The 13,982-nt window shown below is 40.3% G+C and overlaps 1 protein-coding gene across 1 annotated transcript; it reads right to left on the reverse strand.

Annotated features, from left to right (window-relative positions):
- Positions 1 to 772: 772 nt before the first annotated feature.
- LOC109238477 lies at positions 773 to 2,086 on the reverse strand. Its single transcript, XM_019404947.1, has one exon. It carries the CDS (start codon positions 2,084 to 2,086, stop codon positions 773 to 775), a length of 1,314 nt encoding a protein of 437 aa, XP_019260492.1.
- Positions 2,087 to 13,982: the final 11,896 nt, after the last annotated feature.

The raw sequence follows: 13,982 nt of genomic DNA on the forward strand, positions 1-13,982 counted from the left end.
CGTCTCTCAGTAAGACTTGTTCAAATTTCTCATACCATTGCTTAGGAGCTTGTTTAAGGCCATAAAGAGATTTAATTAATTTACAAACTTTATTTTCTTTTCCAGGAATGACACAACCTTCAGGTTGAACCATATAAATTTCTTCTTCTAAATCACCATTCAAAAAAGCAGTTTTGACATCCATTTGGTGGATAAAAAGCTTACGGATTGAAGCTAAGGCAATTAAAACTCGAATAGAAGAAATTCTAGTCACTCGTGCAAATGTATCAAAATAATGTATATTTTATTTTTGAGAAAAACCTTTTGCTACTAACCGAGCTTTATATTTATCTAAAGATCCATCTGGATTAAATTTCTTTTTGAAAATCGATTTACAACCAATAGGTTTTGCACCATGAGGTAAGTCAGTTAAAATCCATGTATTATTTTTCATAATAGAATCAATTTCAACTTTTATTGCCTCTTTCCAATGTTTAGCATCTGAAGACGATATAGCTTCAAAATAATTTGATGGTTTATTATCGACAAGAAAAGTTTGAAAATCATTTCCATATGAAAAATATTCTTTCCTAGGCCTTTTACTCCTTCTCAATTCCTTATTAGAGGTAATTTCAAACTATTTATTTTAACAGGTGTATGAGAAATTTTATCAGATAGTGGAAAAATATGTTCAAAGAATTCAACATTCTTTGTCTCAATTATAGTATTGCAATCAAGAACATCACTTTTAAAACAAGAAATCTATATGCAGCACTATGTTCTCCATATCCAATTAGCATGCAATGATCTTAAGTACAAAGAGTCCCTGGTTACAATAGCCCTTTCCCACAAACACATTATTTTTGGTCATTATGATCTTATCAGATTCAAATGACACTTTCACTCCGGCTTTTCCCAACAAGGATACAGAGATCAAGTTTGCCCTCATAGTAGGAACATGCAGTACATCAACAAGGGCTAAAGTTTTTCCCGAAGTGAGTTTCAGGAGAACTTTACCCTTACCCAAGACTTTGGTAGTACTTGAGTCTCCAAGGTAGACTTCTTCTCTATCATCCTCTACAGGAGTATAAGAGGAAAATGCTTCTCGATTTGCACAAATGTGCCGAGTAGCCCCAGAGCCTATCACCCATTCTTTTGCATGTGCTACAATGTTTACTTGAGAAATGACAGCTGCAATAATATCACCTCCTTCGGCTAAGTTAGCCTTAGGAGTATTAGTTTTTCCTTTGTCATTTCCTGCTCTGTACTTGCACTGTGAGGCATGATGGCCCGGTTTTTCACAAACAAAACAAGAGCCTTTTTTTCTTTTAAGGTTAGGATTTTTAGGCTTGCAACCTTGAGACTTATTCTCGTACCTTTTGCGGTTGTTGTTGCTGCTTTGCACTAAGTTTGCTTTGAGAGTTGTCATCCTAGCTTTGGCAGATTCTTTTCTGTTGGAATCTTCAATTAGAATGTGGGTCACAATTTCCTCAATGGTGAAATTTTTCTGTTTGTGCTTTAAGTTGTTTTTGTAGTCACTCCATGAGTCAGGCAGCTTCTCAATTAGCACTCCAGCAGCAAACTTTTCTGGTAAAGACATTCCTACGGCCTTTAAGTCTTCTAACAATTTTTGAAATTCATTGATTTGTACGTTCATCTCTTTATCATCTCTCATATGCCATTGATAAAATTTTCCTACTACAAATTTTTGTTTTGTAGCATCTTCAGTAGTAAATTTTTTAATTAAAGCTTCCCATATAGCTTTTGCTTCTTTATAACTGCAATATACGTCAAACAGTTCGTTAGAAATAGTTTGCAATATTGTATGACGACATACCTTGTTGGCATATTGCCATGATTTCATTATTTTATTATCAGCGTCTGCACTAGGTTGTGGATGCAGCAGTGCATGTGCAACACCATGGACATCAAGCAGTGAGAAAATACATTCTTTCCAACGCTTGAAATTTTCATTGGCGAAAATTTCAATATTTGACACACCTGGAAATGGCCTGGCATATGGCAGTGCAACTGGGGCCGGAGCAGCGGACGTAACGCCAATATTGGCGGTATCAGTAGTATTTTCAGCATCAGTGTTATTTGCCATAGGTTCTTAGATTGTAGGGAAATGATACCGAAAATAACAACAATAATAATAATACTGCAATAATATTATTTGTGAGCGAAAATACACCAACTGGCTTGAGTCGTGCTGGGCACTGTCCTAAGAAACTATTTCAGCAATGTGAAACGTTTCCCCAGGATTAAACAAGCCTATCTCTAATTAGATAGAGGATACAAAATAAAATATTACAAACCCAGCTAGCAAGTAGGAAAAGTAAATAAGAAAGGAAACAACCAATATATAATATTGGACAACAAAAAAAAGAAGGAAGGAGTGAAAGGAAAGGAGAGGAATGATGCTTGTTTTTGCTGATGATTTTTTCTTGTCAAGTGAGAGCCTTTTTATAGTTGAAGTTGCATGAAACTTGGCTTTTGCATGGCAAAAACGTGGCTGAACATTTGCCACTTTTTAGTCTTCTTTTGCCACTAATCTTAGCCTTCTAGAAGGCCTAAAACACTTATCCAAAGAGGCTTTAAAGTATTGCCACATCTTCGTCCTAGCGCAAAAAAGAAAGAAAAAAAGAAAAGGGACTATTTCCATGGGTTAGACATGAAAAAAGTACATTCAATATTGATGAATTAGACATGAGTACTATATTATTTCTTTGATCATCATTTCAAATGCACCACAAAATAGATAAAGCTAAAGAGTGTAGGAGACAAAGTAAGGAAAATATTTACAAGCATAAATAGATGATATACAAGAATGTTTTACGTTTAATTCTCACTGATTAGTATCACAAAGGCAATTGAAATCTGACAAGTCTAAACATGTGAAAGATGGGAATTTCGGGGATCAAACGCAAAAAGAAAACACCAAAACAAATCATCACATACAAAACTCAACAAATCCACTAAGCTTTTTATAATAAAATCAGAATTCTTTGGTTGAAAGAGCATACCAGCCTCACAATGAAGAAAAAATATTAGAAAGAATTCGAGAAAAGATAAAAGCAGGGAGAAAAGATTGGCAACGTTTTCACTTCAAAAGGAAAATAACAAAACAAACCATCACATACAAAACTCAACAAATTCACTAAACTAATTATAATATAGTCATATTTCTTTGGGTGAAAGAGCATAACAACCTCACAATAAAAATATGTAGCAGAAAAAATTGGAGAAAAGAAAAAAGCAAGGTAAAAGAATGGGAAGTTTTTTCACTCTTCATCAGCGAAGGACGACCACAACAAATTAGATAGTGACTGCAGGTTTAACTTTTAAAATGCTGGAGGTTGAAAAGCCGACATTCATGGATATAGAATTTTAAAACGGTGTTTTTCCTTGCCTTATTTATTGTGAGGCTGCAATTTAAACCTTACTTGTTTGATAGTGTCTTTCTCATTCCCATATAGCTGTAGGTAAAACCTAATAAATTTCTTTTAATTTAATAGGAGGGAAAACACAAAAAATTTAGAAATTAGATAAATGCCTCTCCTAGTATCTAAGAGATGCTACATCACCTTGCCGATATATATATATATATATATATATATATATATATATGTTTGCATTCTCATGGCTAAGGAATAGTATCTTTATATTGATGTATCCTGCTGGCATCATAGGTGAAGGTAGATTGAAGAATAGTGTCATGTTTTATGTAAAAAAATATCTTGAAGTACACTCTTAGCTAGGATGTCTTACATAGGTGTTTACTCTAATATTCGAGTAACAATTAAACTTTATATTGTGATTTTAAAGATATGTGATTTAATCCAATACCAATTGATAAACAAAGAATGAAATATATAAATTGAAGAAGTAAAGCAAATCAATCCATTGTGCAAGCAAGTCTCGACCTCGAGCTAGCGAGAATAATAAATTACAAGGCAACTCAGATGAGCAGTAAGCAAGAAAGTGATGTATGTATATTCTCTTGTCAATGACTCGTCCGTTACAAATGAATGGGATCCTTATATAGTAGGGGAATCCTGAATAAGGTACACTTCTAATTATAGTAGGGAATCTCATTATACAGCTGTCTAACCGCCTAGTACAAATCCGTTCCGGAATTTACGCTGTGATCTTAGGGCCGCTGCGGGAATCTCGCTCTTTCTGTTATAAAACCATAACGGGATTATCTCGAGGTTGGTCATACTTAGCCTCGGTGTTCATCGAGCACTTCGATCTTCAAGTCTTGTAATCCACAATCGGGCTCGAGCCCGGTCCATTTTGAACTTAGGCTCGAAGCGACTCTTCGAGCCTATAAAATCGAGCATACCTGATTTTGACCGTATACAGATAGTCCCCGCGTTTCTCAGAGTAAGATGATAAGAAACGATTTGATCCTCAATCCTCCGATGCCTCGATCATGATGTCAATCCCATGACGTCAGCGATAGAAGTGATTGAAGGGTCGCGTCCGCATAGTTCCCAAGGCCATTAATTGAAGGCGGCTGATGGTCGACCATTAGCTTCCTCAAACCGTTGAAGCGCCCACTATAAATAGGCCGATTTCTCAATCTTTACAATCTTTACAAACCTTTTCCCAAATCTTTACAAGCTTCTCCATTTTCTTTGAGTCCATCCTTCTCTTCAATTCGTGCTTGTCACAACATCAACTTCTTCTCCTTTCTTGAATTCTACAACAGTGATGGCTAAAACATCTAAAATTGTCCCTCATCATCGCAGCCGGCCGGTGGTAGAACGTCGGTGGAACCTCGTATCGAGGAGTGCTTCCCATGCGAGCTATCTTCCGATTTCAAAGTCGATAGGCCTGCATCAGTTCTAGGCCGATGTGAGCCCATGTCCCAATACATCTGCTCGATATCTGAAGACAAACTCGAGCAGGTGAAAAAGGACTGCAATTGGGAGAATAAGTAGGTGGTGATTCCTTGTCCCGAGGAGGACATCACTACCCATGTGAAAGGGTACTTAAGTGTGTATACTTATCCTTTCACACTGGGTCCCGTAGACCCGGACATACTCAATTTCTGTCATCAATATCGGGTGACCCTTGGCCAGATCTACCTTTTTTCTAGCGCATTGTCATTTTGCTCAGGTAGTTTTCGAGCAAGGTCAGGGGGATGTCTTTTACCCTCGACCATCTAATAAGGTTATATAGCCCTCGACTTTATCGAAGTAGGTTGATAAAGCTCCAACGTCGGTCCACGAAGGCGTTGTTCTCGAGCATTGATAAGGACAAGGACCGAGGGTGGATGGTCCGGTTCGTTCGAACGTAAGTACAACTCCATCGATGATGCACAGTATTTTGCTTTCTTTACTCTTCTTCGATCTAATTTTCTTTATGGTGCAGCTTTCCCTTGGTTTCCTGGTGCGATTTCGAACCTCGCAATTTGGGTTCGACAACTGGCCTCCACTTCTTCACATGCTGAATGTTGTTGGCGCGATTTGGCCAGGGGTCGGTAGGAAGCTAAAAACCATGGTGAGTTCCTTTGTTCATATTTTGATGTTTCTCTGTAAAATACTTTCTTTCCCATTACGCAAGCCTCGGCGACAATGTTGTTATGAGGCCATCTCTGCCCGGCGAAGAGAAGTTCCCAAAGCCAAACAAAGAGAAGAAGAGGAAAAGGGATTCGCCACGAAGTACCCCGAAGCCCAAGAAAAATAGGGCTCAAAATCCTAGGGCCGACCCTACAAGCCTGTCTGCTGACGCGGTCCAACAACTTCGGGAGGACGAGGAAGAAGGAGAGGACGCCAACTACTTGCTGGTAGCTCGGAAGAGGGGAAGCACTGAAGCTTCAAAGGCCGCTAAACCGGCGGTGGTTGATGCGGCTCAATCTCGAACCGAAGAAATCTCAGAGGGGAGCTCGAGCAGAGTCCCCGAGCCATCGGGTGATAAAAACGCACCTCGCCGTGAAGAATGTCTGGTGGGTAAGCCTGAAGGGTCTAATTCCGAGGCCCCTCAAAGAGAAGAGAATGTCCGAAGTGACTCACTTGGGATAATTAATGTAGATGAATCGCCGCCTGGCCCTATGTTCTCCGAAGGGCAGTTCCAAGATGCCCAGGCTATGAAGACTCCCGAAGTCGGGACGAACCACGAAAGGAATGATAATTTCTAGGGATGCTTCGCGGGGGTCGAAGATGGTCCCGACCCGGATCCTTCGTTCATTTTTCATGAGGCCCATCGGCTTCTTAAACAAGTAAGTTTCTGCCTCCTGAATTATGCTTGTGTTTTATTCTCGTTTTTCCAAGTCTGAATTTTTTCCTCTGTGTGAAGGCCATGACGCTCCATAGAGATGCATTTTCCAAATCTCGAGCCGAGCTTGCCCGATGCGAGGCCGAACTCAAGAAGCTCGTGGAAGAGAGGGACGACCTCAAACTCCTCTACGTTCAAAAAGAGGAGGAGATCAGGGACCTCCGAGCCGAACTGACGAAGGCTCACCGAGAACAGACTGAGCTCATTGAGCAGGTAACATAACTTTTTTGGGAGTTTGTTACGTGTTCATTTGACTTAGCGATTAACATTTCGACTTTGTAGGCCCAATAGAATGGAGAGCTAATGGAGCAGCATCGAGAGGAGGTCAAGACGAAAGAGGCCGAGACCCTAGGGTGGAAACAACATATGGATCGTCTTGCCTCGGAGAAAGACACGCTTCGGGCCCAGCTGACTTTGGTCGAATGCCAGCTTCAAAATGTGAAGGGGGAAAGCTTGGCCCGGAGCCAGAAGATTGAGGTGCTCAAAGCTAAGTCAGCCGCCGAACTTGCAAAGGCTAAATCTGAGGCGGAGGCGTTTGTGGCCTCTTATCGAGCTGACGCCGAGGCTGCTAACATTCGGGCACAGGAGATCTCTATTGTTGCTGAAGTCAAATATTCGTGCGCTGTCGATCATGCCAGGGGACAATCCTGGAGAGAGACTCTCGAGGAAGTGCACGTTCGTAGTTTTGACCTCTCAAACGATATAGAGAATGCAAAAGCTTTGCAGGACGAGGTTGTGGCTTTACTCTTCGATGATGAAGACTCTTCTAGTAGATCCGAGAGAGGAGGAGACAAGGATGAGGTCCCCGAGGAGGCCTCTCTCGAAGATGTGGCTCCCAAAGATGCGGCTCCCAAAGTAGACTAGGCCCTTAGGATTTTGTTTTTTGTGTAAGGCCCCTTGTGGGCATTGTAAATACCTTCTATGTATAAAAAATTCCTTTTCTTTCCGCTCCATCTCCGATTTGTGGTAAAGTCTGCTTTGTTTTCGTCTTGTGAATTTTTGTTGATGTTATAACTTCAATAATCCAGTGAGCACTAGCTCGAACTCAGAACCCTTAGGTTTTTTAGTAATCAATGGGCAAGCTTTGAACTTATAATAGATACCTGTTAAGGTTTTTTGATGAATCTTTGAGTTATGCTTAAGTCGATTTAAAGCGAGCTCGGGATGGTGGGACCCTTAGGTCCGAGTTGAGTGAGAACAAGGTCACGAACTCTAAATGTTTTGGCCCTTAGGTTCTTTTAGGTTGGGCCGATATGGCCTTTGAAAGATGGCTATTATTTCCCCTTTTTTGGCTTAAAAGACTTAGTAAGAATTTCTTTATGCCTGAGCATGTATTTTTTTTTACCCATTCGGTTTTTTGGGGGTCCGATGTCGATTGTAACCCCTTTGCCTTTTTGTACCTTAGCACGTTCATATTAGGATAATTTGATACTTCTTAAGTTTTTTCGAGGGCTGATTTTATCGAAGCCCACTTTAATCGTTTTGCTGGGGATAGCCTTTTAACCAGTTTTTCGAAGTATTTGAAGGCCTGTTATTTATTGCGGGATTCGGACATCTCCGAGCCGCGTTATTTCGGCCATAGCCTTAGTATGGCCGTAGCCTTCGGGTATGCCTCTTGGACTTATTTCCCGATAACATTTTGAACTTGTTCGAAATGTCAGTCCCCGAGTGTGATAGCCTTGGCCTTTACGTTGAGGGATGCCTCTTTGAGGTTTTGTGACTTCGAATTTAGATAATTCGAGCGTGCAGTCCCCGAGTGTTCGAGGTGTATTTGCGATTGGCCCTTGATCCATTTCTCACAAAATCATAAGTAGCAAATTTTCCTTGAGACACAAAGTGTTTGATATAGAAAAAATGCTTTCTTTGGATTATTGATACATGCGTACAGGTTTTTCCATCGAGGCTCGACTAATCTATATGGGCATGGTTCACTCGCCCGTTTGGCCCATGACAAGGTTTCCCTATCAAGACCCTTTGACATGAAATATTTTTCTCGAAAATATAACCTCCGAGGGTGATGCCCCCCAGTATTCGAGGTTGATTGAAAAGAAGCCTTGGATACTGATGAATTTTTCTCAGGTATCACATAATTGTTGCCTCGTTAAAAACCTCGCTGGAAAAACCCATTTGGGATAAACCCGATCTAAGGGACAAAGAGTGCAACACGTGCTTTAAAACCTAAGGTCTTCGTGTAGAAGAGTTTTCTTGACGTCTTCAATCGAACACCTACAATAAGTTAGTATCAAATACAAATGGAAAAGGGAGAAAGTCATACCTCTGCAATAATATCATTTGAGTAGTGATACATTCCAATTGCTTGCAATTGTTTGCCCTCAATTGTGCAGAGTTTGTAAGAACCCTTTCCGATGACGCCGATAACTCGATATGGTCCTTCCCAATTTGGGCCTAGTTTCCCTTCGTTTGGGTCTAGAGTATTGAGGGTGACTTTCCTTAGAACTACGTCCCCAATTTCGAAATGGCGAAGGTTGGTTCTTCTATTGTAGTATCTCTCGATTCTTTGCTTTTGCGCAGCCATCCGAACAAGTGCAGCTTCTCATTTTTCGTCCAATAGTTCGAGGCAAGTATTCATAGCCTCGTGATTTGATTCCTCCTTTGCATGTCGAAATCTGGTGCTGGGTTCCCCGACCTCGACTAAGATTAAGGCCTCAGAGCCATATACTAAGGAGAACGGAGTTGCCCCCATGCTGGACTTCGATGTCATTCGATACGCCCAAAGAACTTCGGGTAGAACTTCTCTCCATTTCCCCTTGGCATCGTTCAACCTTTTCTTTAAGTTTTGAATAATAGTCTTGTTTGTCGATTCGGCATGTCTGTTCCCGCTTGAGTGATACGACGTTGATAAGATCCTTTTTATTTTGTGTTCTTTGAGGAACTCCGTTACCTTGCTGCCGATGAACTGCTTTCCGTTATCGCATACGATTTCGGCAGGTATCCCGAATCGACACACGATGTGGTCCCAAATGAAGTCTATAACTTCTTTTTCTCTGAATTTAGATTTGCTTGGGGCCGTTGGTAGAGGGCTGACGATGTCCATTTACCATTTCAGGAATGGCCATGGGGACAGGACTGAATGAAGTTGCTCTCCGGGAGGATGAATCATCGGTGCAAACCTTTGACATTTATCACATTTTCGAACAAACTCCTTAATGACTCTTTTTATGTTATCCCAGTAATACCCTGCTCTAACAATTTTGCAAATCAAAGATTCGATGCCGGAGTGGTTTCCACAAGTGCCTTCGTGGATCTCTCGTAAAACATAATCGGTGTCCTCTGGCCCTAAACATACCGCCAATGGTCCATCGAACGTCCTTCTGTATAAAGTTCCATCTCCATCCAATGTGAGCCGAGCAGCTTTGGTTCGTAGGGCCCTCGACTCTTTATGATTTGATGGGAGCTTTTCATTTTTTAAATATTCAATGTATTTATTCCTCCAATCCCAAGTCAAACTTGTAGAATTTATCTAGGCATGACCCTCCTCGACCACAGATCTCGATAATTGGACGACAGTCCCCGGGATAATATCATCTCCCTCGACTGATGATCCCAAGTTTGCAAGTGCATTGGCCTCACTATTTTGTTCTCGAGGTACATGATCTAGAGCCCACTCCTTGAAGCGGTGCAAAGTTACTTGTAGCTTGTCCAAATACCTCTGCATCCTGTCCTCTCGAACTTCGAAGCTTTTGTTTACTTGGTTCACCACCAACAAAGAGTCACACTTGGCTTCAATGACTTCTGCCCCCAAGCCTTTAGCTAGCTCGAGACCTACAATCATGGCCTCGTACTCGGCCTCATTGTTAGTTACCCTAGAAGTTTTGATAGACTGCCTAATAGTGTTACCTGTGGGTGGCTTCAAAACGATGCCTAGCCCGGACCCCTTCACATTAGAAGCGCCTTCTGAGAAAAAGTTCCATACCCCCGATGATGTGCTCGATTTTAATAAGAGCTCCTTTTCAACTTCGTGCACGAGGGTTGGCGTGAATCGGCCACGAAGTCCGCTAAAATTTGAGACTTAATGGCCATTCGGGGTTGTTACTCGATATCGTACCCACTGACTTCGATGGCACATTTGGCCAATCGACCAAAAAGTTTGGGTTTGTGCAAAATAATAAAAAATTGGGTATGTGTTTAACATACATATGGGGTGACACTGAAAGTATGGTTTTAGCTTTCTAGAAGCACTTATTAGTGCAAGTGCCAATTTCTCTGAGTGTGGATATCTGGTTTCTGCTTCCCCTAAGGTTCGACTTACATAGTAAACGGGAAATTGCGTACCTTGGTCTTCTCGAACTAGGACACCACTTACCGCGATTTCCGACACCGCCAAATATAAGTAGAGTTTCTCATCGGCCTTCCGGGTGTGAAGCAATGGCGGTCTCGACAGGTATCGTTTTAATTCCTCTAATGCTTGTTGACACTCCGGGGTCCAGGTGAAATCATTCTTCTTCTTGAGTAGAGAGAAAAATCTGTGGCTTCTATCCGATGATCTCGAGATAAATCGGCCTAGAGCATCTATCCGTCCGGTTATCCTCACCACGGCTTTTATGCTATCCACGACGGTGATGTCTTTGATGGCCTTGATTTTATCGGGGTTGATCTCGATCCCCCAATTTGACACCATGAAGCCTAGGAACTTGCCCGAGCCGACCCCGAAAGCACATTTCTTGGGGTTGAGTTTCATGCTATATTTCCTCAAAATCTCGAATGTTTCATGCAAATGCGCCAAATGGTCCTCTGCGCGCAGGGACTTAACTAGCATGTCATCAATATAGACTTCCATTGACTTACCTATTTGTTCTTCGAACATCCTATTTACTAGGTGTTGGTAAGTAGCTCTTGCATTTGTTAGCCCGAAGGGCATTACATTGTAACAGTATGTTCCATACTTGGTGATAAACGAGGTCTTCTCCTGGTCTTCCGGGTTCATCTGAATTTGATTATACCCGAAATAGGCGATGAGAAAGGTAAGGATCTCATGGCCAGCCATGGCATCGATCATGCGATCGATGTTAGGTAGTGGAAAGGAGTCTTTAGGGCATGCCTTGTTTAAATCCTTGTAATCTACGCACATTCTTGTGAGCACGTGATTTTTGCCCTAAGCAAATTATTCCCAAAGTTCAAACAAAATGATTTTTTTTTTCTTATTATTACTATTTTTACAATTTTGGTGAATCTTGGTGTCATTTTGTGCTAATTGTTTGCATTTTGTTTGTGCATGTTTATTTCGTTTTAATTAAATGGAAAAATACAAAATATACGTGCATCTGTATTTAGGACATTTTTTTTAATTAGTAATTAGTCATTTTATAAATAAAAAAAAAGAAAATCACAAAAAAAAATTGTTGTTTAATTTGCACCTTTAATTTTAACTTTGATTTTAGGTGGTTTTTCTTTCAATTTGTTTTAATTATCTGTGATAATTATTATTTAGGATTAATTAGCATTTTTGATAGGTTAATTTGGTTTTATAATTTAATTTAGATTTTAGTTTAATCTTGAAAAAAAAAGGGGAAAGAGGAAAATTGTGGAAATTAGATTGAAATTGGGCTTGTCTTGATTAAATTCCCAAACCCATCCCAAATTCCCTAAAAACCCGTCCAAATAGCCCCATGCCTGGCCCAAGTCCACCCCAAACCCGATCCAATGTCCCCCATCCTAAAAAACGACACCGTTTGGTTCCAGTTAATCTCAGTCATCGAGGTAAAGAGATCCAACGGTTGAGAACTGATGAGGTGTTAATATATAAGTGTCCGATCCAACGGCCGGAAATCGCCGCCGGCGGCGGCGAAGCTCCAAATGACCCCAAAATTTCACCACAAACTCATCTTCCCCTCCTCTTTCCAATCCCCATAACCATTCCATTCGAATCATAACCAATCGTTCCGAATATTAGATCGAAATTTCCGGCCAAAACACAACCTTGCCCAAACCACCCCAAATTAACACCACCTAACCGCCTTCACCTTCTCTTTCAAACCCCCTAAGTCCCGCCCCTCGAATCTGACCCGAGCATCTCGAATATTGGACTGAAATTTTCCGGCCAAAGTTCAAAGTAGCCTAATCGAGCCCAGATTAACACTATAGGACCTCCTGGTCTTCCCCTATCAGACCCCCATGGACGTTCGGTTCAAATGTGACCGGAGTGGTTCGAATTTCAATTTCAAAGTTTTCCGGCGGAACCCTAGATAAGTTTTTCTTCAACAGTGTCCTTTCTTTGTTTATTTTGTTGTTTGCATGTGTTTAGTCATCAATTGCCTTCTTGTGTTGCTTATTAGTTCTGATTTTTAGCAATTAGGTTAGTTTCAGTGGCCTTGGCGCATAATTCTGACTTGGTTAATTTTCTTTGTTTCATCATCCTTGACTGATTTGATACTGCTGGTTTAATTGTCATCTTGACCTGATGTTATTAAATGTTCAAATGATATCCTTAAGTCATAGAACTTTCTGTTATTTGGATGTTAATTTGTTAGTTCAACTTCTGTTTATTTTGATTAGGTTAATTCTGTTTTTCTGATTAGAATTATAGGTATTCATTAATTATTTTGAGGTAGTTGACCCTTAATTAGGTCCAGGGAACTGTTGGGTATGAGTAGTAATTCCTAGATGTTTTAAGGGTAGTTCGGGTAATGGAAAAGGGTATATTAATCTGATTTGGTAATTGTGGAATTGAGGTAGGGGTAGAATGGGGATTATAAGGGGTATAGAATCTTCTAGAATAGACTCTAGTGTAGATTTTAGATAAATAGGTGCACTTACTTGTGTAACAAGCTAAGAAAACAAGGGGTAAAAATAGAATTGAGATAAGGGACTAAGGGGTGAAATGAAAATCTGAAATTGGACCCTAAGTTCACTTATAAAAAGAGGCATTCTTTTGCCTTGTGGAAGAGGTTTTGGAAGAGGTTTTGGGAAGCAAGTTTTGGAAGCTCACAATTCCCCCTAAAACCCTTAGCTCTTAATTTCTACAGAAAAATCAAAAAAAAGCAAACAAGTCCAGTAGAAACCACAATATAGCAGAAAATTCAAAAAAAAATACTATTCCCTGGAACATTTTGGTTCAGTTCGATCTTCAGTAGGTGATTTGGATTTTCTAGCTTAATTCCAATTTGCTGGAGCTTCTTCTGGGATCTGTTGGTCCGGTTGTGGGTTAATTCGAGTCCAGTTGAGTCTAGTGAGGGTATTTGCTATTGTTGTTGGTTTTACAACTTTCCGGGCTGTATTTAAGTGTGATTCTGGGTGGAAATTGAATTTGCTGCTGCTTTGGCTCCAATTACTGCTACTGTTACGCTTTTGTTGTTGTCCTCCTCATTCTCATTGTATTTTTATATCCAGGTACACAATTGAACTCAAAATTGATGTAGCTTCGAGCTTGAGCATGAAATGAAAGTATTCAGCCGTCGTTTGCTAGAGGATGCATTCATAATTAAGTAGCCATTAGTGATATGTATTGTACAATGAAGTTTACTTAGATCCACATTCAAATGAAACTCAGATTGCATAATTTGTACCTAATAGGACTGTTTGGACTATTAATTTGTGGCTATCAGCTGTAGATTTTGAATAGTTCAGTACCTGTTCAGTATAGCACTTGGTTAAAAATAGAAAATCATGACTGGTTTTGATCCATAATTGATTTAGAAAGTAGCCTGTTTCGATTTTAATCTCAGAGCTAAATGTGCTTTTCAATACGCTAGTTGTTGACG

The sequence above is a fragment of the Nicotiana attenuata genome, unplaced genomic scaffold (genome assembly GCF_001879085.1).
Source record: "Nicotiana attenuata strain UT unplaced genomic scaffold, NIATTr2, whole genome shotgun sequence".
In the NCBI taxonomy this organism is placed as follows: domain Eukaryota; kingdom Viridiplantae; phylum Streptophyta; class Magnoliopsida; order Solanales; family Solanaceae; genus Nicotiana; species Nicotiana attenuata.